The sequence below is a fragment of the Mirounga angustirostris genome, unplaced genomic scaffold (genome assembly GCF_029215605.1).
Source record: "Mirounga angustirostris isolate CCGP_5_RB_7025 unplaced genomic scaffold, mMirAng1.0.hap1 SCAF_2, whole genome shotgun sequence".
Classification (NCBI taxonomy): Eukaryota; Metazoa; Chordata; class Mammalia; order Carnivora; family Phocidae; genus Mirounga; species Mirounga angustirostris.
In genome coordinates, this window is record NW_026991710.1 from 3,114,519 (window position 1) to 3,137,150 (window position 22,632).

At 58.3% G+C, this 22,632-nt stretch overlaps 1 protein-coding gene across 10 annotated transcripts in view; it reads right to left on the reverse strand.

Annotated features, from left to right (window-relative positions):
* TRMT44 (tRNA methyltransferase 44 homolog) overlaps positions 1-22,632 on the reverse strand; it is a 60,144-nt gene that overhangs the window by 883 nt on the left and 36,629 nt on the right. The window contains exons 11-14 of one of the 10 annotated variants that reach the window (XR_010409253.1): positions 6,814-8,653; positions 6,354-6,446; positions 5,825-5,956; positions 1,450-5,458 (exon numbers count right to left, since the gene is read on the reverse strand). The exons of 1 other annotated variant lie outside the window; for it this stretch is intronic. Coding sequence is in view for 1 of the 9 variants with exons in the window: in XM_045881568.3 (XP_045737524.2) it covers positions 8,577-8,653 (77 nt within the window). In the remaining 8 variants the exon portion in view is untranslated. Of the gene's footprint in view, positions 1-1,449; positions 5,478-5,824; positions 5,957-6,353; positions 8,654-22,632 lie in introns of those variants that run through there. 8 more of the 10 variants (XR_010409250.1, XR_010409247.1, XR_010409249.1 and 5 more) reach the window with 8 other exon arrangements.

A 22,632-nucleotide genomic window follows, 5' to 3' on the forward strand; every position in this document is an offset into this window, starting at 1 on the left:
ATAAAAAGTGCAATTAAAAAAAGAGAAGCGGTGGCTCAGTCGGTTGAGTCCGACTCTTGATCTCAGCTCAGGTCATGGTCTCAGGGTCGTGAGATCGAGCCCCAGGGCGGCCTCCACGCTCAGCAAGGAGTCGCTTGAGATGCTCTCTCCCTCTGCCTCTGCCACTTCCCTCCCTGCGTGCGCCCATGCTTTCTCTCTTGCATGAGCACGCTCCTTTTTTCTCTCTGTCTCTAAAATAAATAAATAAATCTTAAAAAAAAAAAAAAGAAAAAGAAAAAGAGAAAGAGGTGAACAACGCTTTGGAGACCTGGGAAACAGCAGAAGGTCTACGGGTTGTGTCAACGGCATCATGGGAGAGGGGCTGGCAGGCGTCGGGAGGACAGTGGCTGACAGCTGCCACATTGGGCAAAGGACACCCACGTGAAACAAGGCACATGTCCTCCACTGGGCGAATGGAAAACAAACCAGGCCACGTCCCCCGACGCTGCCCCCCAGTGACCAACAGGAACGGTCCCAAGGGCCTCATGCTGCCCAAAGAAGCCGCCCTCCGTGGCCCACTTTCTTCTCGGGCGACCTTCACTGAAGCTGCTTTGAAGACTTTGTCACGTCTCGTTCCACTCACGTGACGTCCTGGGAGGACAGAACCACGGTCCTGGTGGCGGGCGTGAGCGCCGTGGACAGGGGCCCCTGCGCCGCCTGAAGGGCTTCTCTGGGGGGCGGGTTGGTGCACTCACACAAATCTACACGCTTGTTAAAACCCACAACACCCTAGGCCCAAAAAGGCATGTGGCCTGTGTGAGAATTTAAAAAACAAAACATATAAACTTAAAAACAAAACTTCCGTAACAACCTGGGCTCAGAGGAGAGGCATCGTGGGGACCCCGGATCAAGAAAAGGTGGGAGATCCTCCCTGTCAGCATTTTGTTCTAGGAAACCTCATTACACACGCACAGGACTGTGCGGTTCCATAAGCCTGGCCTCCACACCCACAGGGTCAGGTGCTGCACATCAACTCCCGGAGCTCAGAGGCCCTGACACGCGGCCACACGTGTGCACACACACACACTCACGCGTGCCTGCACGGTCTCGTCTGCTGGGACGTCACTTTTGGTGCAGTGGCTGCAGAGGGCTTTGCCCGGGGTCGGGGGGGCGGCGAGGGGGTGCTGGGCTGGGTTGGGGGGAAGCGGGATCTCCAAGCACACTCCAGTCCCTTGCGCATGAAGCCGGGCCCGGACCCCACGGCCACAGGCTCTCTGCATGCCTGTTTCCTCAGCTCTAAAACCGGGAACAGAACGTCAAGACAGAAACAGGAGGTGTCCAGACTGTAGCACCCGGGGGACGAGTATCAAGCCTCAGTGCCTGTCCCACTGCACTGTGCACCCTCACGCTCCCCAGGGGCGGCTGGAAGCCGGGTCCCTGCCCCTTCACGTGCGGGTCTGCGGAAAGCTGTGGGTCTGGCCTGGAGATGACAGCCACATCCTGGTTCCCCTGCAGTGGATTCTTTCCTAGCGGTCTGCAGATGAGGCAGCATCTTGCAGAGGACCCGTCCAAGAGTCAGTGGGGGGTGGGGCCTCCTGGGTGTCTCCACCCGCCCCCCACCGCCGGAATAATGACGCCCATCCCCAGGGCAGCCACGTAGACAGAACAGAGCAGGGGTGAGTGGCAGGCAGATAGAGGCCCGCCCCAAATGTTTTCCACGTTAGGGGCTGTCGCTGGCTCAGCCCCCGCCTCCCACTTGCGCTCCCCTAAGCACGCCTTCCGCAGTGCTGACCTTGCCCCTCCCTGGAGGCCTCGGCCTCGCCCGTGAAGAGCCAAGACAGGCCGATATCCCGGGGAACACAAACCTTCCTTCCTCTTAAACTTGGAATATTTGAGATTCCACAGGCCACCCCATTGAACTTTCCCAGAAATATTTCCCGAGCAGCAAATTCTTGACCCTCCTTTGAAAGGCGTCTTCCTTCTGCCCTGCTTTTCTGCTGCCCTTTGCCAATTCCATGGCCCAGAAACCTCTCTGGTTCACAGGGAGGCCTGCGTGCCCTGGAGGGCCCTCGATGAAAGGCTGTGAGTTTTCGACCTCTGTCTGTCCCAGGGCCTCTATGGAGATGGATTCTGAAGGTGTCACCCCAGGAAACACCTCCCCCCAGAAGCCCTCCTGATTACCACCCAACCCCGGGGCTGGGACCTAGTTAGAGACCTGAATTGCCCTCTCTCACCTCCTCCTCTTGGCCAACTCCTATTCATCCCTCAATACCCAGCTGTGTTCTCACTGCTCCCAGGCAGACTTCTCTGATGCCAGGCCTATCTTTGGTGCCTCCTCTGGGCTCTCCCAGCCTCTCTGCTCCCCTCTATCAAGCAGAAACCACACGGATCACAATCCGACAAACTGGGGTCAGTCAATACGGTTCAAAACCCTGCTTCTCTTTTAGCTAGGTGACCTTAGGGAAGTTCCTTAACTTCTCTGAGTTCAGTTTCCTTGTCTATAAAACAAGGTGATAACATAGCCTCAAAGTTTGTTTCAAGTGTTCAATAAGGTCATCTTTACGGGCTTCCCGGCGCTGCAGAAGGACTCTAGCTGATCACCGTCACGGCCGCAGTGCTGGCCGTGGATGCGTGACCGCCTCTCGGCTCCTCGGCCTCCCCACTGGACCCAGCGCTCCCGGGGCACAGGAACCGAGTGTGGCCTGTGGGGCTGCCTGCATCTGCTGAGCGGAGCGAGGCCTGTAGCCCCGGGGATGAGGCTAGAAAGCGGCTTCGGCCATCATGACAGGGAGGATCATTGGAAGGAAGAGCAGCCTAAGCTTGGCTGGGAAACGGGGCTGTGGTCCACGTGGCCACCCCATTCCTTCCAGAGCATTTCCTTTCGCAGCGGAAAGTCAGCCCTGGCAACCTCCCCCTGCCAGAGGCTGAGGCACAAACACTGGCCTCCAGATGGCCCCGGGAACACGGCGGCATCCCGGCCCAGCATGCTCTCCAGCCCGCGGTGGCTGCTCAGACCCCAGCACACAGGGTGGCCCTGCTCAGCGCGAGGGGCCTGGCGCCCGCCGGGTCCCACATGGGGACCCAGCCCCTGCCCTCCAGCTGGGATGCCACCCATGTCCTGCCTGTGATTCCATCGCTAAGGGGGGAGCCGACGGGGCACAGGGCGGCCCCCAGAGGGTCCGTCCTCCTCACCCCCTCTGCCTGCCACCCCACCTGGCCCTTTGTGTCAGAGGCTGGGTGTTCTATGGCAAGGAGCCTGTGCGTTGACGGGACATTGTCCTTCCGCTCACTTGTCTTTCTGGCCCTCAATTTCCTCGTCTGCACAATGAGGACAGTAACAAAACCCACCCCGCAGGGACGGTGTGTGGATTAGCTCTGGGAGCAAAGAAGTCTTAATTAACCATACACTTTTGCCCTGTCCGAGATTCACTGGAGCCAACTGGGAGACAAAGCAATCAGGCAGACGGGAATGGAAATGCATTATTAGCTTTGTTACTTAAAACAGAACAAAAGGCTGGATTCAGAAGAACATAGCTCGATTGTGCAGCAATAATAGCTTCCTAACGGCAGGCTCTGGGGTTAGGCCGCCGCCTGGCCACCAGCAGCAGTGACCCACGCAAGCCTCTCCAAGGGGCTGCCCCCAAGCCTGGCGGCTGGGAGGAGTTGCCACACTGTGTGCTCGGAGTGGCCAGAGGGCTCAGAAGCTGTGTGCGTATGCGTGGCATGCTCCAGCAAGGAAGGATGCTCTCCTCCTGCAAGGGGCCACGAGAAGCTGGAGGCCAGAGCCCAGGAGGGTCTAGGAAAAGTCCCTCCTTAGGACGCTAGGTGCAGGAAGGGTGCATTCAGCACCCCGTCCCATCCAAACAGGGTTTGAATCCAGGCGTGGATTCAGTGCACAGTGACTGCTAGCCATTACAATTCTTACCACTAGTAATTTCCCAAGCCCTGCGTGCGCGATGTGCCAGGCATGGGGCTGGAAGCTGGAAATGCAGCAGTCCGCAGAGAATGGGCGGTCCTGCCGCCTGAGCCTCCAGCCCCCCATGCTCGCCACTGCAGGATATCCAGTAATCCAGCAGCTTCCTACACCTCAGTTTCCCCCGCGGAGTCCTTAAAAGGATGCCAGGAGATAGTGCATGCCGCGTGCGCCTCCCTTCATCAGGTGGTGTAATAATACCTCGGCTTTGTTCTTTTTCCCCTACCTCGTCTCGTCCCTGCTCCCGGAGGCGTGAGTCCTGCTCCACCAGGTAGGGTGTAAACGGTGGGTGTTTGCAGGTGTCCTGGATCTGGAGGAAGTTCCCTTCCACTCCTAGTGTGCTGAGACTTTTTTCCAAAAATAGGTGTTGGATTTTGCTAATGGTTTTTTAGCTTCTATTGAGATGATTGTTGGTTTTTCATGTTTTGCTTGTTAATGTGGTAAATTACTCTGATTGCTTTTTAAATGTTAAACCAACCTTGTATTCCTGGCATAAATCTGCCTCGGTTGTAAAATATTATCCTATTTACATACTATTGGATTCAATTTGCAAAATTTTGATTAAAAATTTCACATTTAATTTATACCAGAGATTAGGTTATAGCTGTCTTGCATTTATAACAGATTAGGTTATAGCTGTCTTGCATTTGTAAGAGATTAGGTTATAGCTGTCTTCCTGCAGATGTGAGGTTGGCAGAAACCCCAGATCCTCCTCTCTCTCTGCTTCAGCATACTTAGTGAGTGGTGTGTCTTCAGAGTCACAATGTGGTTGCTGCAGCTCCAACTAGCAGACCTGCATTCCAGCCAAGAGGAGGGGAAGAGCAGGATTTCAAAGGGGTGAGCACCTGCTGCCCCCCCCACCCCCCCCACCAAGGAACATTCCGGAGAACCACTCAAGCACGCCCACTTACCCCTCACTGGCCCGTCCCTGCAGCTCCAGCAGCATCTGCTTCTCCCTTCAGCCTGTCTGCCGGGGTCTCGCCAAGCCCACCCCTTCCCCAGCTCAGCTCCACACCTGACTTCTGCACCCCCACTCCTCCCCACCAGAGGAAGCCTGGCTCCTTCCCTAACCGAGGCTCATTCCCCATCACTCCACACATGGGGAAACGGAGGCCCCCAAAGACAGGGGCCCACCCACGGGCACTCACAAAGTTAGTGACCCAGCAGGGCGACCAGGCCGGCCAGAGCCCTTGCAGGCACATTCTGTCTGGCTCTCTGAAGATGACATTTGGAAGGGATGATGGATGCATCTAGGACCACCCAGTGAGCTGTCTCATGGCCTGTGTGCCAGGCGCCCCAAGCCCTCCGGAAATGTGGTTGTTGTCCTACTTATTGTGAACACTCTCGTTCCCTCCCCACACGTTCCTCTGCCCCGACGCAGACCAGATGTGGCGCTGAGCTGGGGCTTCCGTGAAGATTCCTTTTGTCTTCCCAGAAAGCGCTGCTTGCACAGCTGGGCTCTGGGAGGGCAGCCGGGCCACCCATCTCCTCCTTGGCTGGGGGACACTAGGACACAAAATGGGACCTAAGGGCAAATGACATGAGGGCATGGGCAGGACCCACCCCACACCCCTTGTCAAGGTTGCAAAGAACCCAAGAAAGTCTTTGATGAATCTAGAGCCGCCCTGTCTCCTGCCACCTCTTGCCCATTTGACGGGTGGGAAGCCTGAGGTTCCCAGAACGGCCTCGTCCGGGCTGCTGTGGCCACAGGGGTCAGGGCCTGGTTACGAAGCTGGCTGTGAGCAGGGCGACCTGCCCCACGAAGATGCTTTCTTGGGCCTGGTGATCCCCCCGGAGCCCTCGCTCCCCCTGGCTGTCTCCCCTCCTGGGTCAGGGCCCCCCCCGCAGGCCCTTTGCCCCCGCTGCCCTTACACGCAACTGAAGCCAGGCGGGCAGAATCAGAGCCCTTTGCAAGCGCCAGCCGGTGCAGAGAAAGGGTCCTTTCAAGGCAGAAAGGTTCCTGAATGCGACTCAGTTCTTGGAAGTCACTTTTTCCTTCTCTGTCTGAGGAGAGGAAAGCAATTCCCTGGGCGCCTGGTCTCCCGCACATCCTGCCAGAAGCCTGTGCCTCGTGGAAACCCTGAGAACACAGGCTGCCTCCCAGGCCGGGCCTGCTGCTGACGTGGCCTTGGGCCTGGGCCACCACGGGAGAATGCGGGGATCTTCCAAAAAGCCCGTTCTGGGAAGGGGCCGTTTATGCGCAATTGCTCAGCGCCCTCCTGGCTGGCCTCCAACAGGCTGTCTCGGGGGGCTTTCTGGGCAGGGGCTGCCCTGCCCCCACTCTCATTTGGCCCTTCGGCCCACGGATCCTGCAGGGTCTCCACCCCAGGGCTTCCCAACAGCCCTGCCACCCCCTCCTTCCTTCCCTGAGAAGCCCGGAGGTGCTGGCTTGGGCACCCACCTTGCGCGGGTCAGGGCGGAAGAGTCTGACCCCGGTGACTCAGGAGAGCTTGGCTCACCCCACAACCCGTGCTCCCATGCAGGCCGCTCCCTCCTGCAGCAGAAGACTGGCTCAGCGAAGGGGTATGGCCACAGCAGGACTGTCCGTGTCAGGGGACTCGGGGCACCTGGCCCATGTGCAGTTCTCAGATGAGGACTCAGAGGCCCAGGCTCTGCACACAGCAGGATGGTGACGGGGCTGAGACATGCCTGCCACTGTCTCTGGGGTAGGAGACCCTGCACTTCCCTTCCACATGGCCTGATGCTGGGGGAGGGGAGAAAGCCACACCAGGGTCCGGTTTCAACATGCCACGATCACCACTGGATAGAAATGAGGTTTAAAATAAATTTCTGGATGAATCATTGCACCAGGAAACGTCTGAAACTGCCTGGGTCCGCTGCAGGCTTCCGTCCTGTCTCACCTGTCCCAGGGCTTCCTATTGTCTCCATCCTGAAAACCTGTAAACGATTCAGCGGCCCAAGATTCGGCACCGATGCCCTGCCCGTGCGTGACAACGGTGGACCCCAGGCCACTTGGCACCCCACTGACGGCTGCCTGGTGATCGTGACCGGTCGCTGAGGACTTGGCGCTTTGTGCTGTTGCTTGTCTCTTCACGATCACTCTCTTCCCAGACAGCAACAGAGTGGGGGCTGACCCACCATCAAGAAGAGGTTCCATCTGCACACCAGTCCCTGGCTCAGTAATTAAAATCAGTCGGCAGAGAAGCAGGTGACTCAAGAAATGGTGTGCGGTAGCGTGGGTTACATTGTTACAAGGTTACATCATTGCAAACGTCTGGAGGGACCTCCCGGCAGGTGAGAACACAGTTGGGTATTGAGGGATGAATAGGAGTTGGCCAAGAAGAGGAGGTGAGAGAGGGCAATTCAGGTCTCTAACTAGGTACCTGGCGTGTGGGATGTCCTGGTTCAACAAACCTCTCCTAGGAAGAAAGGATGGATGGGTGGGTGGGTGGAGGGAGGGAGGAATGAGGGAAGAAGGAAAGATAGATGGGTGAGTCGATGATGATGGGTGGATGGATCTTCCTGGAGTTCACAGCCTGGAGCAGGGAGAAGAGTACACTGAGCACCACCAGCAAGTTTCTCTCTGTGTCTCCTGCCAATGAGCACTGGTCAGCAGGAGAAAAGCAGACAGTTTGTTTACAGGTGGAGGACAAGGTTAGGGCAGCCGGCGGCCTCCTGTGGAGCACCGGGGTCATGGAGAGCCTGGGGTGGATGCTGGTCACGGGACCCAAGGCCACACGGCCACGCAGCGTGCACCCGGCGTGTCCACTCCAGCTGTGCTCGCCCACCTGCAGTGCTGGCCACGCCCTGGCTTCTGGGTCTCTGAGACACGGTGAGCCCGACCCTTCAATAACATGGGCCTTGCACATCACCATACTGTTTGCCGCGCCCCCTGAACACCTACCGTGTGCCGCTTGCTGATTAAAGCAGGTCTATCTTCCCCGACATATGAGGGGAACTGAGGCTCAGCGAGAGATGTGTTGTGGGCAAGGTCACAGGGTGTTTGCACCGAGATGGGGACCTAGGAACGCCACGCAACATCTCGGGTGATTCTAGCTGAAAAGCTGATCTCACATGGGGTGGGGGTCCCGGGCACCGTGCCAGCTAGCCAATCAAAGGTCAGCTGCACAAATATCTCTTGAGCTGCCAGGGTGAGCCAGGCTCTGGGCTGGACTCCAGGGGGACGGCCGGACAGGACACAAGCCTCTGCTCCCAGAAGCTAAAGTGGGCATGGCCCACATCATCCCACACTGGGGAGAGGTACTGGAGATGAGGCTGAAGGGAGCAGGGAGCGATTTGGGGAAACAGTATTGCAGGAGGAGAGATACCCTGCTCCCTGAGCTAGGAGCAACCCTACAGCCCTCGCCTCCTACGTGACCTTTAGGCTCGTCCCAAAGGCAACCTCCCCCTGCAAGCCTCCCTGACTCACCCCTCCCCAGCCTGGGTCTGGCCCTTCCCTGTGCTCCCCCGGCCCCGGCTCTGTGTCCCCAGCAGCCTGGGGGTAGGGGCTCTGTCTGCAGCACCTGCACCCAGAGCAGGCCTGGAGATGCTGTGTGTGCCCAGCGCATCCACCATTTTAGGGGCCTGGGGCCAAGAGTGAAGCCAGGACGTGAGTTACCGGCCGCCCCTCACTTGGTGGCAAGCTCCCTGCGGCCAGCGTGGCTCAGCGTGGATTCTTCCCCGTCGTAGACTCCGGGCCGAGGGCAGGACTGGGCCCGCAGCAGGTGCTCGGTGAGTTATCTGGAAATGAAAGAACGTGGACGCAGCATCACGCTGAGTCTCTGTATCACCTCATACCACCCTCCCCACAGACCGACGTGCTGGGACTTCTTCACCTGCTGGGGACCCTTCGTTTCCTTACTGTGCAGGCCTTAGTTTGGGGCGTTTTTTGGTAAATCTGTTAAGTATAACGTATATAGAGAAAGTACCAAAACTGTACAGCTGTATGAATTTTCATGAAGTGGACGCGTCCACGTGGCCGCCGCCTGCGCCCTTAGGCCCCCTGCCACCTCCCCCCGGGACCAAGGTCCTCCTGAGAGTAGCCTCTGTCCTTTGTCCCCACAGGTGACCTTGCCTGGTCAGAGCTCAACGTAAGGGACACATGCAGGACCAAGCCTCGTGCGTGGCTTCTCTCATTCTGCCCCACGTCCACGACATCCACGCGACCCCTGTGCAGTGACCTGCACCATTGCAGGATTCTCGTGTGTGTCCTCGACCACAAAGGGTCCGTCCACTCGCTGCTGATGGCACATAAGGGGGTTCCCCTCGGGGCTGGTCTGGGGGGACCCACACTCATCCCTGGAGGATATGAAACTGGAAACCCTTCACTCCAGGCTCACGGGGACGGCATCTGCACTCCGAGGACTTGGGGCGTCTGAGGCCCTAAAGGCCCTACTCTTCGGAGCTGAAGGAGCCCAGATCCCCTTCACTTTCATCTCTGCCTGCGGATGACCTTCTCTGAGTGTCAGGGGAGGGTCCAGGCAGCAGAACACACAGGGGTTAGTTATGAGTGGGCTCTTGGGTGGCCACCCGGATGCAGATCCCAGACTCCGCGGAAGACCCAGCCAGCAGCCCTCAGCCCAAGGCCGACACAATTAGTGTTAACTACTCTTCTCACCTCCCCGAGCCCCGGGCTGTGTTTTTCTGGAGCTTCTGTCCCATTAAGAATGTCCCTTCTTTTGTCTTTTCATTGATGGTTTGGTTGTGTCCTTCTAGTAATGACCAAGCCCAGAGCCAGGGCCACCCAATGCTGCGCGTCCCCCTCCCCGCCAGGGAGACAGCCCGAGAGTGAGCCGCCCACCCGGACGCATATGGCCATGCTCTCTGTAAGCAGACGTCCCAGGAAGGATCCCCACACGCATGCACGCAGCAGGGGCAGCAGGGCGGGGTCCATCCCCACTGCCCTGGCCGGATCCTCCTTACTCTTGTCCAGGATGAGGTCTCCACGCTGTGAGTTTAAGCTGTGGCCCAGACCCCAGTGCCTATGTATGGTCACTGCTGCCCAGTGTTCTATGTGAGGGTCATTCCTGACCTGCCCAGGCCTCTTCAGAAGGGAGCGTTACCCCCTGCCAGGGAATACTTCAGCACTCCACTAAGGCATCTTTCCAATGGAGTCAGCCACATCCATGGAAAATGTCAGATGGACTTGGCATGCGCCACCAGGCCCGTAAGTCCTCAGTGTGAACTACATCATCATCACTGTCTCTTCCCCCCTTGAACATGGGAGATTCTGGAGGACAAAGAACCATGCCATATTCCTCTTTAGGGTTTCTGTATCCGATGTAACATGGGGGTCATAGTGGGTATTCAGCAAATGGTGGGTGGACAGATAAACGGAAGGATGGATGAATACATGGGTGGGTGGGTGGACACAGGCTGGGTGGGGGCTGGGCGGGCAGGCGGGCGGAGGCGGGCTGGGTGGGGGCTGGGCGGGAGGGTGGACTAGGGCTGGGTGGGGGCTGGGTGGGGGATAGGTGGGTGGGTGGACACGGGCTAGGTGGGGGCTGGTGGGTGGGTGGACTAGGGCTGGGTGGGGGCTGGGCGGGAGGGTGGACTAGGGCTGGGTGGGGGCTGGGTGGGGGCTGGGTGGGTGGGTGGACGCGGGCTGGGTGGGGGCTGGGGGGGCGGGCAGGTGTGCGCGGGCTGGGTAGGGGATGGGCGGGGGGGCGCGGGCTGGGCGAATGCAGGAATGGAAGGAAGACAGGACGGACAGCTGGATGGGCGAGCAGTTTAACCAAGCCAGCTCTGGAGGTTGAGCACACCATGGGTAAAGATAAAGGAGAAGCAAGAGCAGGAGAATGAAGGCAACAGCGTGCGCATCCTCTTCACAAGACATGTCAATTTTATTCATTAATTGATGGGAAATTATGGTAGGTTTAATGTGGAGACAGAAAAAGCCCATGGGGGCCATGTGTCTGGTGTGGGCCCCTCTAGACCCCAGCATCTGCAGGGGCCTGAACCATGGGAGTCCATGTGGCATCATAAACCATGGCCATCAGTCCCGGGGGGACGGGTTCTGAGAGCCACTGCACTCCCCCACTCCGAGGGGACACCCTCCATCCCTCCAGGCCCGGCCTGCCCTGCTCCCCTCTTCTGACTGCTGTCCAGGAGGGTCTTCGAAAGACCCACGTGATGCTCTCTGAAACGGTATTTCACACCGACATTACCAGTGAGGACCCGCGGGTGTCCCACCTTGACCCGGCCATGGGGAGTCTCCATTCTCCCTGCCACGCCCCCAGGCTCCCCCGGTGTCTCTGTGGGGCTCCAGACGGAAAACTTGCAGGGGCCTGGGGGTTTCCTCCAACACATATCCCCCGTCCCCCTCCACCAGGACCACCACGGGCCTAGCACGGGACATCCCTAGAGGTCTGGGGTGAGTATGAAGCTGGAGGTCGGGTCTGGCCCCAGCTGTGCTCAGCCCTGGGCTGTCCCTCCTTCTGCAAGATGGGGGCAGCGACGCCACGTCAGGGGTTCACGATGGCAGCCAGTCAAGGCCTCGACTGCAGTAGGCAGGACAAAGGAGAAGTGTTCACCAGAGCAACAGCTCTCCTTCCAGAAGCCCAGAGTTCATCCCGAGGTGTGTGTCCCCCACCCCCCGGAGCCTGACTTCCAGAATGGGAGGACTGTCCCAGGTCCCCCGGTTCTTTCCACAAACCTGGTCAGCCCTTCCCCTAGGCCTCGAAAACCCGCCAGGCCCTGCCCAGAGAGGCAGGGGGTTGGGGGACAGAGCCAGTGTCCTCCAGGCAGGCTCAGCCCATCCCAAACCGGCCCCAGGGAGGGATTCGGTGCCCCTCCCCCACAGCCCATGTCAGCTGATACCAAGGCTGTGACCAGCGGCCAGAGACTGACTTTCAGCAGCATCTCCGTGCACAGTAACCCCACAGGGTAATTGGGGCCGACTGGGGCAGGCGCCCCTGCAGAGGAGACTCTGGGTGTCCTGACCACAGCTCCCTTCCCCCAGCAGCGGGGGGCTGGCTGACACACAGGCGCCCCTTCAGAGAAGTGCCCTCAGTCAGTGCCTCCCCTGGGGCCGCGCCTGCCCCAATCCGGAGGACACACATGCACACGCATGCATGAAAGGGCCTTGCGTCCTGCTGGGCCTGCCCGGGGGACTCGGTTCACACTCCTGAGCCCCGCCCCCGGGGGGGACAGGCTGCAGCATGACTCAAGCAGAGACCCTGCCCCGTCCTGAGAGCATCCCCAGCAAATCCCATAGCCACAATCCCTGTCTCAGGCTCTGCTTCTAGGGGACCTGGGTACAGAAATAGCCGACGCTTGTCCAGTGTTTCCCGCCTGCCATTTGCCATGGGCGGCCCAGGGGCTGCAGCCCCAAGTCGTCCTACCTCTCGGGAAGGGCCTGGGGGCACCTGCCTCCACCAGCTGCCCTTTCATGGGGGGCACCTCAGCAACGTGCAGAAACCCAACTCCAGAGGCTAGAGTGGGACTGACGATCCCATTGTGTTTTCTGGTTACTCGAGAGTCGCGATTACAAAATCTCAGATTTATCTGTGCTCTGTTTTTTGGCTTCCATGGAAGCGCCACATGCTCTGTCATCAGCTGTGGGGAGTGGCTGGCTGGGCACCCCCAGGCCCTGCCCCTGCCAGCTCTTCAGGGCAGCGAGGGCCGGGGAGAGGCCGAGCAGGGAAAGGGGCCCAAAGCAGATGTCATCCAAGGACATGGACATCGCTCACTCAGAGAGGGGCTCTCCCCCCGCTTCACAGATGAACACACTGAGGCTCAGGGAGGGGAAGAGACTTGCCCCCGAGCCTAGCAGACCAGTCTCGGGACCCACCGCGAATGGGACCCTGGGGGCATGTCGTCCGACATGCGCGGCCACCACCTCATGTTAGAGCCGCTGTCCCCATTGCTGCAACCACATGGCCACAGCAGGGTCGGCCGGACCCTTGTGGCCGTGAGCGCTTGAGGGACAGGCTCCCTGAGGGCTGCCTGCATGCAGAGGGGACTCGGAGCGGCCCTCAGCTTGGTCAGAGGCCTCCCCTCTGGCTGGGGCGTCGGGTGGGATGCAGCCAGGGGCTCCTGTCTGTTCCACAAGCCCAACCACCTACAGCCACAGGCAGGGCCAGCGACCCCCAGCCGGCTAGTAACGGCACATCCGTCAGGACTGTCCCCTTCCTGCCTCTCACAGTCCCAGATTCTCACCCCGGGGCTGCCTCGGGGCCCCGTGCGGACAGAGCAGATGCCCCCGACTTCCGAGAGCGCGCTGGGCCCGTTGTTTCCAGGGCTAGGCCTCCGCCTCCTGGCGGACCCATAACTGGGGGCCAGTGGTTTGGGGTGGAGGGGCCCGTGCAAACCAGGGATACGCGGGCTCATTCTCGGGCCCTCAGGGCCTGGATGCTTCTGTTCACTGACCGACAGCCCTGCTCCAGGTTCTGGGAGGAGTAGACAAGGGCCAGACCCCAGACCCCCAGGCAGGGGGCACCTCGCACACCCCAAGTTAACTCTTTCTGGATGCAAGTAACAGACACCAGCTCTACCTTCAGCCAAAAATAGAGAAAGAGAGAGAGAAGGGAAGGAGGGAGGGAGGGAGAAGGTGTCACAGAACCCACAGCCAAGGATGGCTAGGGAGCTCAGGAACCTTCCAGAACCAGGCACTCTAGGAGCCTATGGGACTCTGTTTGTCACTTAGGTTCCTCTAGGGTTTGGCCCGGTTCATTCTAGAAGGAATCACAGGGCAGAATAAATCGCTGCCACGTGACTGGGGTTTCTGACTGGCCAGGCCAGGTCAGCGCCCACGGCGCATACAGACGGTCACTCTGTTGTGACCGTGCAGGTGAGGCATGGGGTGGAGACTATGGCTGGGTCCCAGAGCAGGCAGCTGTCCTGGGAGAGCACGGCTCTGGGGGGCAGGGGGCCCCACCTGCAGGCCCAGGCCAGGCTGGGGGAGCTGGCCTGGGCACAGGTGCCAGTCGCAAAGTGGGTTCCGATGGGGAAGCTTCCTCTGGCCAGTCTCATGCGAAGGCCAGCCGCGCTGTCTTGTGGGGGGCTCCACGGACGAGGCCCCCGGTGAGCATAGACGGAGGGTAGGCTGCCTGGCTGACCAGGCAGCATTTTTCATTTGGAGCAAGAGGGAGCTTTGAGTTGCGGCTTTTATTCCTGCCAAGAAGCGGCTCCCAACCCTCCAGGCGGGGCCTCTGCAGAGCCTCGGCGGGGCGGGCGCCAAGGAGGCGAGGATCCGAAGAGGAAGTGCACACGCAGCACTTGGCCGGCGAGCGAGCAGTCCCGGCTTCCCGGCCCACGGGGACCCCCGGGCTGAGGGAGGGACCCCAGGCTGGAGCAGAGCCCGGCCCCGAGGTTGCATCGGGTGAGTCGGCGCGGAGTCTGGAGCCGTGCCCTGGCTGAGACCCGGCTGGCTCGGAAGAACCGTCCTGACTCCCTTCCAGCCTGGGCAGCGGGGCTGCTGGCACCAAGGTCTGGAGATTCAGCAGGCTGCTTAAGAAATGGGGCGTTCCAGGCAACGTTCTCTGGGGCCCCCGAGGGTTTGGTTCACCCCTCTGTTGGAAGGACTTCTTCACGCTGAGCTCTCGGCTGGGTCCACCATCAGGGGCACCTACCTGGAGCCGTGGGACACCCCCGTGGCTCCCGGTCTCAGGGAGGCCCGAGGACATCGCGGGGGCCCCATCTCCTAGTCCGGGACCCACAAGAGCAGCGAGAGACCTTTCTCCTTCCTCGACCCGTGTGCACTGGGCCAGACAGCCCGGGTGCCAGCACCGTGCTGCCACTCACTGTGTGGCCTTGGGCAAGCGTCTCAACCTCTCTGTGTCTCTGATTCTCAACGCTGTAAAGAGAGCCGATGAGGACACCCTCTCCTGGGGGTTGTGTGAGGATGAAAGGCAACGCAGAGCAGGGGACAGGGGACGCATACCTGCCTCTCTGACCCTGTGACCTCAGCCCGCCTCCCTCTGTCCCTCCCTCCATGGCCTCTCCAGGGCCACGAAGAAAACCTGGGAGGGTCTCCGTCCACCCCCCATTTTACAGGCGAGAAAGCACCAACCAATCCTCCACCCAGGAGAGCAGCCCACGATCCGCACGGACAGGGCGGACGAGTGCGGGCAGCAGATGTCACTCCCGAGGCACACTCTCTGTTCCTTGCGGTGGTCCCGCATGTCCCTTCTGCTCACGGACCCTCCAGCTGACCACAAATCTGCACCTCTTGGCTCAGATCCCCACCTGAGTGAGTCTGGTGTTTTGGGCCGCTCCCCGGGTCACAGCCTCAGGCCGGGTCCCTTTGGCCGTGGTCAGGGCAGGAGTGCCACCCTTCCGGGGGCTGTGGGCCGGCAGGTCTCATACTGTGATTTATAATATGAAATATATACTTGGTTTTCGTCCATCCTGGCACAGAGCTCCCCAAAACTCTTGGGATCTCTTAAGTGATGACAGTGACAAAAGTCTTGCTGTGTGAATGAGATGGAAAGCCCCCTGAGGCTGGGGGCCGGTTACCAAGGGAACCAACCACGTGATTGGAGGGGTCCAACTTTCAGCCCCAACCCCTGGCTTCCAAGGGAACAGGGGGTGGAGATTGACACCCAGGAGCAAGGCCCGTGATCCGATCCATCAGGCCAGTGTAGGGAAGCCTCCAGGAAACCCTGAGAGGGTGCATGGGAGAGCGTCCGGCCTGGTGACCCCGAAGGTACAGATGTGGGAGGGCGCGGGCCTGGAGAGCCCGTCCCCCATCTGGCTGATCTGAGCGACATCCTCTTATCATGAACCAGTGACCCCGTGCACGACACGTTCGCCTGGGCTCCGCGAGCCGCTCCAGCAAACGGTCGAACCCGGGGAGGGGGCCCTGGGACCCTGGATCCGCAGGCCGGCGGTCAGAGCGTGGGTGACTGTGGGGTCTTAAGTGGAGGGGCGGCCGCGGGGGACTGAGCCCTTCCCCGTGGGGTCTGACACCACCTCCAGGAGGAGCGTGTCGGACTGAGACTGGGGGGGGACGCTCAGCCAGGGTCCATGGAGAATTGAGTTAATTGCTCGGTAGGCAGGAAACAAAACCTCCGTTGGTCACCCTGGCTGGAGTGGATGCTTGTGTCAACTTAAAGAAGGGATCTGGGGCAGGGGACAGCCCACAGCCTGGGGCAGGGGGATACAGCTATGGCCTCTGGGAGCCGGGTCAAGCCCCACCGCCACCAATGGATGAGGAAGCAGAGACCCAGCAGGAGGCTGGTCATCCTGACCAATACAGGCCTGGGCGCGTGTGTCTGCAAGGGTGAGGACAAATAGGCTTGGGCCAGTCCAGACTGGGGCGCACACACCAGCGGCCCCAAGGTCCCCGTCCTTCCCTGAGCCTGGGCAGGCCCTGCCCCTGACTTCTTGCCAGCAGGATCCAGCAGGGCTGATGCACCACCACTTCCATGGTCATGCAGCATGGGACTGTAAGGGGTCAAGCTGGGCTCTCCCCCTTGCTGGCTCTGAAGAATCAAGTGGCCACATCCGGAACTGGGTGCTGCCAACCACCTCGCACTCGGACAAGCAGGTTCTTTCCCAGCCGAGCCTGAGCAGAGACCCCAGCCCCGGCCCCCTCCTCATGCAGCCTGGTGTGGCCCTGAGCGGAAGACCCTGCCCAGCTGTGCTCGGAGGGGCTTCTGACCTGGGGATCCTGGGAGGTGACCCATAAGTGCTGCTCTGGGCCATTCGGTTCATGGCTCTGTGTTGCGCACCTGAGGAGTCTGCGGGAAACACGCAGGCGTCGTCAACCAGAGCCACAGAGAGAAGTCAGGCCGGTGTTCCGAGGTCAGGGCCTGCCCGTCATGAGGACCGCTCCATGGATACACTCGGAACTCGTGGAGTGTGTTCTAAAAACACACCCATTAGCCTTTGTGGCCAACGGACAGGACTCTGAATTTTATAGGTTGAACCATTTTGGAGAACGCCACATCAAGACTCATCAGAACAAACGGATCGAAGAAAATGTCAAGAGCCCTTCTGTTAGCACGTCCAGCTGCTGTGTAAAGAGCCAGTGGTGTTTCCCTCTGGGAGAGGCAGGAAACCCAGCCATCCGGCCTGGGGGCTGTCCCACTGGCACCCAGAACCCGGGCAGGGAGCTTCGCCCGTGCAGCCTCTGGAGCCCAGGACGGGGGAGGACTTTGCCTGAGATCACACAGCAGACTGGAAGCACAGCAGGGAGGAGAGTCCAGGCCTCCACAGCTGGGCTCCACATGGCCTGTAGCTCCAACAAGATGCTTCCATTACCAGACACAGACTATCTAAGTTAAGAGGCACTCTGGAGTTCACGACTCCAAAAGATATCAGCAGGGAAAACCATCATCCAGCATCGCTGCCAGATAATCCTGCAGCTTCCACTTACACACCCCTGGTGACAGGGTGCTCACTACCCAAAGGCAGGGTGTTCTACCTCTCATCAGCAGTGCTGGCCCAAAAGTGTTTTATGGACTGAGCAGAAATCTGGCCCTGTCTGGTTCCCTCATTTCATGTAGTCTCACCATGGAGGGTGGCACAGAACATGCTGTTCTGTCCTCCACCTGAGGCCCCTGGGATTGCCTCCTGTCCCCAAGCTGAGCTCCTCCACTCAGCCCCAGCCCCTCCTCCTCGGCACAGCTGCCTCCCCAGCCTCTCCCCAGCCCTCAGAGGGCCCCCCGGAGCTGCCATGAACTGTTAGTTCAGCAAGGGAGCCGAGGGCTGGATTCATCGGGGTTTGGAAGAGCAGGAACTTGCCAAGCAGAGAAGAGGGAGGAGCTTTTCCAGGCAGAGGGAACAGCATGTAAAAAGATGGAGGTGCAGCATCTCCAGCACGCACACTGCCTGGACAGCAAGTAAATCACAGCCGCTGAGCTTGCCAGCCCCACCTCAGGGGTCCTGTGAGCAGGCCTGTGGCAGCCCCACAATTCTGCATTTCCAAGAGACTCCCAGGCCACACGCTCCCATCCTGTGTCAGACCACACCTGGAGCAGCAAGAAAAGGACTGGAGCTCTCTGCTCAGTGCATTAGCCTCTAGCCACATGTGGCTATTTAAATTTGAATCACAACTGCATAAAGCTAGAGGTTCTCTTCCTCAGTCATAATGGCCACATTTCAAGTGGCCAGTGACCAGGTCAGCACACTGGACAGTACAGCTCGGGGTGTCCCCACTGTTGCAGAAGGTCCGGTTGGGCAGAGTAGTCTAGAGAGCTCAGGGTAGAGTAAGGAGTTGTCCCGGCTGGAGTCCTGGGGGGCAAGACTGAGTCGGGGGGTGAGCCTGAGGCTGGCCTGGTGTGGTGGGCACTCAGCAGGCCAGGCAGAGCAAGGAGTGTGGGCTCCATCCGTGGGCCCGAGGATGATTTTCAGGTTTCCAGCCATGGAAGCTGGCCATCAGAATGGGAGATGTGTAATTGTTTCCTTCAGAGCTCATAGCACAGGGTTCTGACCTCCGGTGACTGTGGAGTAGTCCACGCAGGGCCAACTCTTCCGTTAACAACAACTATAAACCTGGGTGCAAACAACAAATGTCTGAAGGCACTGGAGAGTGACCAGAACCAGGTGTAATGGGAGGGGTCTATCCCTGACAGAAGGGGTGCACACGGGCATGATGTGCATCAAGGACACTGCCTGGACCGCGCAGTGCATGGGGGCAGAGATCAGGCAGAAAGCTGTGGTCTCACCACCCTAAGGAGTCCATGCATGGGGCTTAGGGCTGCCAAAACAACTCAAAATTGAGGGGCAGTCACCCCACAATCTGCACACGAGCTCCTCTGAAACCCTGGCCGCCTCCTGAATTGCTCAGGAGCAGGCTGAGCCTAAGGGTCTGGACAGGAGCTGAAAGTGCAGCTGAGCAGGGCTCATGGCTGCTGCATGCCAGAGGGGACATCATGTGGGATTCAAGTCCTGCAAATTCCCCATGAAACCCCAGAAAGACCCATCTTAGCAGCAAGACCTGTCCCAGGACTGCAGGGACGTGGAAGACAGGGAAACCAGAAACAGACCGGCCTTAATAAAGCCTGATGCCAAGCCTCCACCAAGTCAAAGGGATTCACTGATAAATTACACAGGCACTCAAACAAAACTCAGTACTCTTCATAGGAAGACAACAGAGTTTGGAATCTCCACAACATATCATCCACAATATCCATTATACAATAACAACAAAAACAAAAATCTCATCATATGAGAAACAGGAAAATGTGACTCATGGTCAAGAGAAAAAAGAGTCAATAAAAACAGACCCACAGATGGCCCAAATGTTGGGACTGGCAGAAAAGGACTTTAAACCTGATGGGTAAAGGCTGAAGAAATGGGAAATTTCAGAAGTTACTTGTAAAAACAAAAACTATTATATCTGAAATTTTGAAAAAATATATATCATTGACTGGGATTAACAGTATATTGGATGCAACAGAAGAAAGGACCAATGACTTAAAGACTAGTTAAGATAGAAATCATCCAAACTAAGGCACATGTTAGAAAAAGGTTAAAAAATAGACTCAGTGACTGGGGTAGAGGGGGGGGTATCAAGTGATCGACAATACACACACACACTGGAGTTCTAGTACCAGACAGAGAAAGAAAGGGAAAAAAAATTGTATGGAATATTGGCTGATTTTTCCCCAAAGATTTACAAAGTTCAGCAAACCCAAGCAAGAAAAAAAAAAAATCACACCTATGCACATTACACTAAACTGCTGAAAACCACAGATAGGAAAAAGTTTCTTAAAATCATCCACAGATGGGGCGCCTGGGTGGCTCAGTTGGTTAAGCGACTGCCTTGGGCTCAGGTCATGATCCTGGAGTCCCGGGATCGAGTCCCACATCGGGCTCCCTGCTCAGCGGGGGGTCTGCTTCTCCCTCTGACCCGCTTCCCTCTCATGCTCTCTGTCTCTCATGCTCTCTGTCTCTCATTCTCTCTCTCAAATAAATAAATAAAGTCTTTAAAAAAAAAAAAATCATCCACAGATACAGCATCCATTGCATACAGGGATACAACAATGAAAACCATGGTTAACCTCTTATCAGAAACCTGGGCAGGAAAAAAATGAAATTACATCTTTAAGGAGCTAAAAGGAGATTACTGTCAAGCAAGAATGTTATATGCAACTAAAATATCTTTCAAAAATGAGGACCAGGGACGCCTGGATGGCTCAGTCGGTTAAGCGTCTGCCTTTGGCTCAGGTCATGATCCCAGGGTCCTGGGATCGAGTCCCACATCGGGCTCCTTGCTCAGCGGGGAGCCTGCTTCTCCCTCTGCCTGCCACTCCCCCTGCTTGTACTCTCACTCTCTCTCTCTCTCTAGCAAATAAATAAATAAAATCTTAAAAAAAAAAATGAGGACCAAAAAAAAGACATTTTTCAGGCAAACCAAAGATAGACCATTAGATCACCAGCAGACTTGTACTGCAAGAAATGCTAAAGGAAGATCTTCAGGCTGCAAGGAAGTGATACCAGATGGAAATTTATATGGACAGGAAGGAATGTGAAGTACAAGAAGTGGTAAGTATATGGGTAAACAGGAATTTTTTTTTCTTTTAACGTTTAAAAGTCAATGGACTGTTTCAGGCAATAGCAACCACACTGTGCTCCTAGGTTTACAACATGAGAACTAAAATACATGGCAACAGCAGCACGAAGAACAATAGGCACGTAAATGGAATGACATCTCTGGGAGGCTTCTGCCTTCTCTGGAAGTGGTTTTAATATTGGTCTAAGGTGGACACTGACATGTGAAGGACACAAACTGTAAATCCTGAGCAACCACTAGAAATGCAGGATGAAGAAGGATGATAGAGTGCATGCCACAGCTTGAGATTGTTCCGTGTACCACTCTTCCCCTGCTCCCCCAGCCCAGCCACCCAGGATGGCCTCTTTCTCCCTGGAATCCAGCCAGGCACCGCCAGGACGTGGGGCCCTACTCCAGCACTCCTGTCTAGCACCCCTTGGCCATTCCAGATAGCACCATCCCCGTTTCCCAGCACTAGATCAGGGTGTGGCCCACCAGAGGGGCTCTGTGTTTGTGGAACACCTGGCCCAGGGCGATGCTTTCAGCTCCCACCAAGGGTGCAGTTCCTTCCCTCCACCCGCACTGTGCCCCAGCCATCCAGCAGCACCCCAGCCATCCTGGCCTCCAAGTCTCCCGTTCCCTGCACGGTGCAGACGGCTCGGGGGATAGACAGCAGAATAGCACAAGTGGGCAGATGCTCTGCCGCCTCTCACCTGGATAAATCATGGCGCAAGAGGGGGCTGGAGCCCTGAAACAAAGGCCACCGTGGCCTCTTTGGATTAAAAGTCCCTAGACTGCTAATCAGCCACGGAGCCCTGGAGGCCAGGTCCTCCGGGAGCAACAAAGGCCGATGGATTACGGTGTGGTTTCAGCTAACCTCCCAGCTCTGTGGTCCCGAGCGGTTCCCCTCCACTCCTCATTAGAGAAGCCGCCAGGATGAACGGCCCGAAGGTCTGGGGTTTGACACGCTGCCACGACTGACCCCACGCGAGCCCAGGGCCCGGCCGGCTGAGCCCTCGCCGCCTGCACGTTTCTTCTGCTGCATCCGTGATGTCTCGCAGACAAGGATGCTGAGGCGCAGCCGCCACGGCCCAGGGCAGGACGAGAACAAGGAGGTCCGCGTGGTCTGCGTGCACAACGGCGAGACACAGATGCTGCCCGGTTGTGATTCTGGAGGGAGTTACACGGAGGCGATCTCCAAACTGGGACCATCCAGGGCCCCTCCTGTGCCGTCGGCCCCATCCACGCACCAGCCAAACCGTCCCCTGTTCGGCATCTTGTATCATACTGACTTGCTCTTGACAGAAACGCATGTTGAGAGGATGCTTCAGGACCGACAAGGGGAGGCCAGCACCACGAGCCCTAACCGGCAGGTGGGACGCCAGTGCCAGACCAGTTAGGCCCCCAGGTGTCCCCTCCAGTCAAGGACCTTGCTGGGAAGAGCCTCCTGGAAGGCAGAGCCAGGTTTGAACCCGACCCCGGCAGCTGTTAACCGTGACTGTGGGCAAGCCACCCAGCCTCTCTGAGGGAGAGTTTGTGCTCTGTGGCACCAGGTCGCCGACGCGCCACAGGGTGGTGGGGTTTAAATACGACAGTGGATATATCTGTCGTCAAGCACAACAGGACTTGAGAGACCAAGAGGGCAGCGTCCGCGGGCCAGCCAGCCTCCCCCGACCCTGGGCCTTGCCGAAGTTCTGTCTCCCCTGCTGGACCCAGGACTGTGTGGACGGTGCGCCCGGTCGTTCCAAACAGCCATGGAAACCATTTCCTGCCTTACAGCCCAGGCGACAAGTCAGCCAGGAGCTAGGAAACCCACCATTCTCCCGAATTCAATGTGTTTCTCGTGGCTGCCTCTTCCTGACAACAGAGCCCACTGGAAACCCCCCCAGGGAGGTGCCGACCAGAACTGAGCTCTCAGCCTCTCCAGGCTGGGCTGCCCCCCCCAACACGGGGTCCTCCTGCGGGGGCCCTGGGTCGGTTTGCCCGGCAGCTGTGCCCCTGCCTGGTGACCCTCAGTGGGCAGCCACCCCAGGAGCAGAGCTGAGAGGGAAGGAGCACAGTGTCGCCTTCCAATCCCCTTTGATGGGGTGACAGGTCTTTAACGGGGAGACGTGGGTGGGGGTCATCTCTGAGGCAGGAGTGGACTCCTGCTGGCCAGGGACACAGAGCAGGGGGAAGAGGACGGAGAGGCTGGAGGCCACTCCCCTGCACACCCCCCAGGGCCCTCTCCTCTAGGACTCTTCCCCACTCCCAGCCCCGCACACTCTGACCTCAGCCA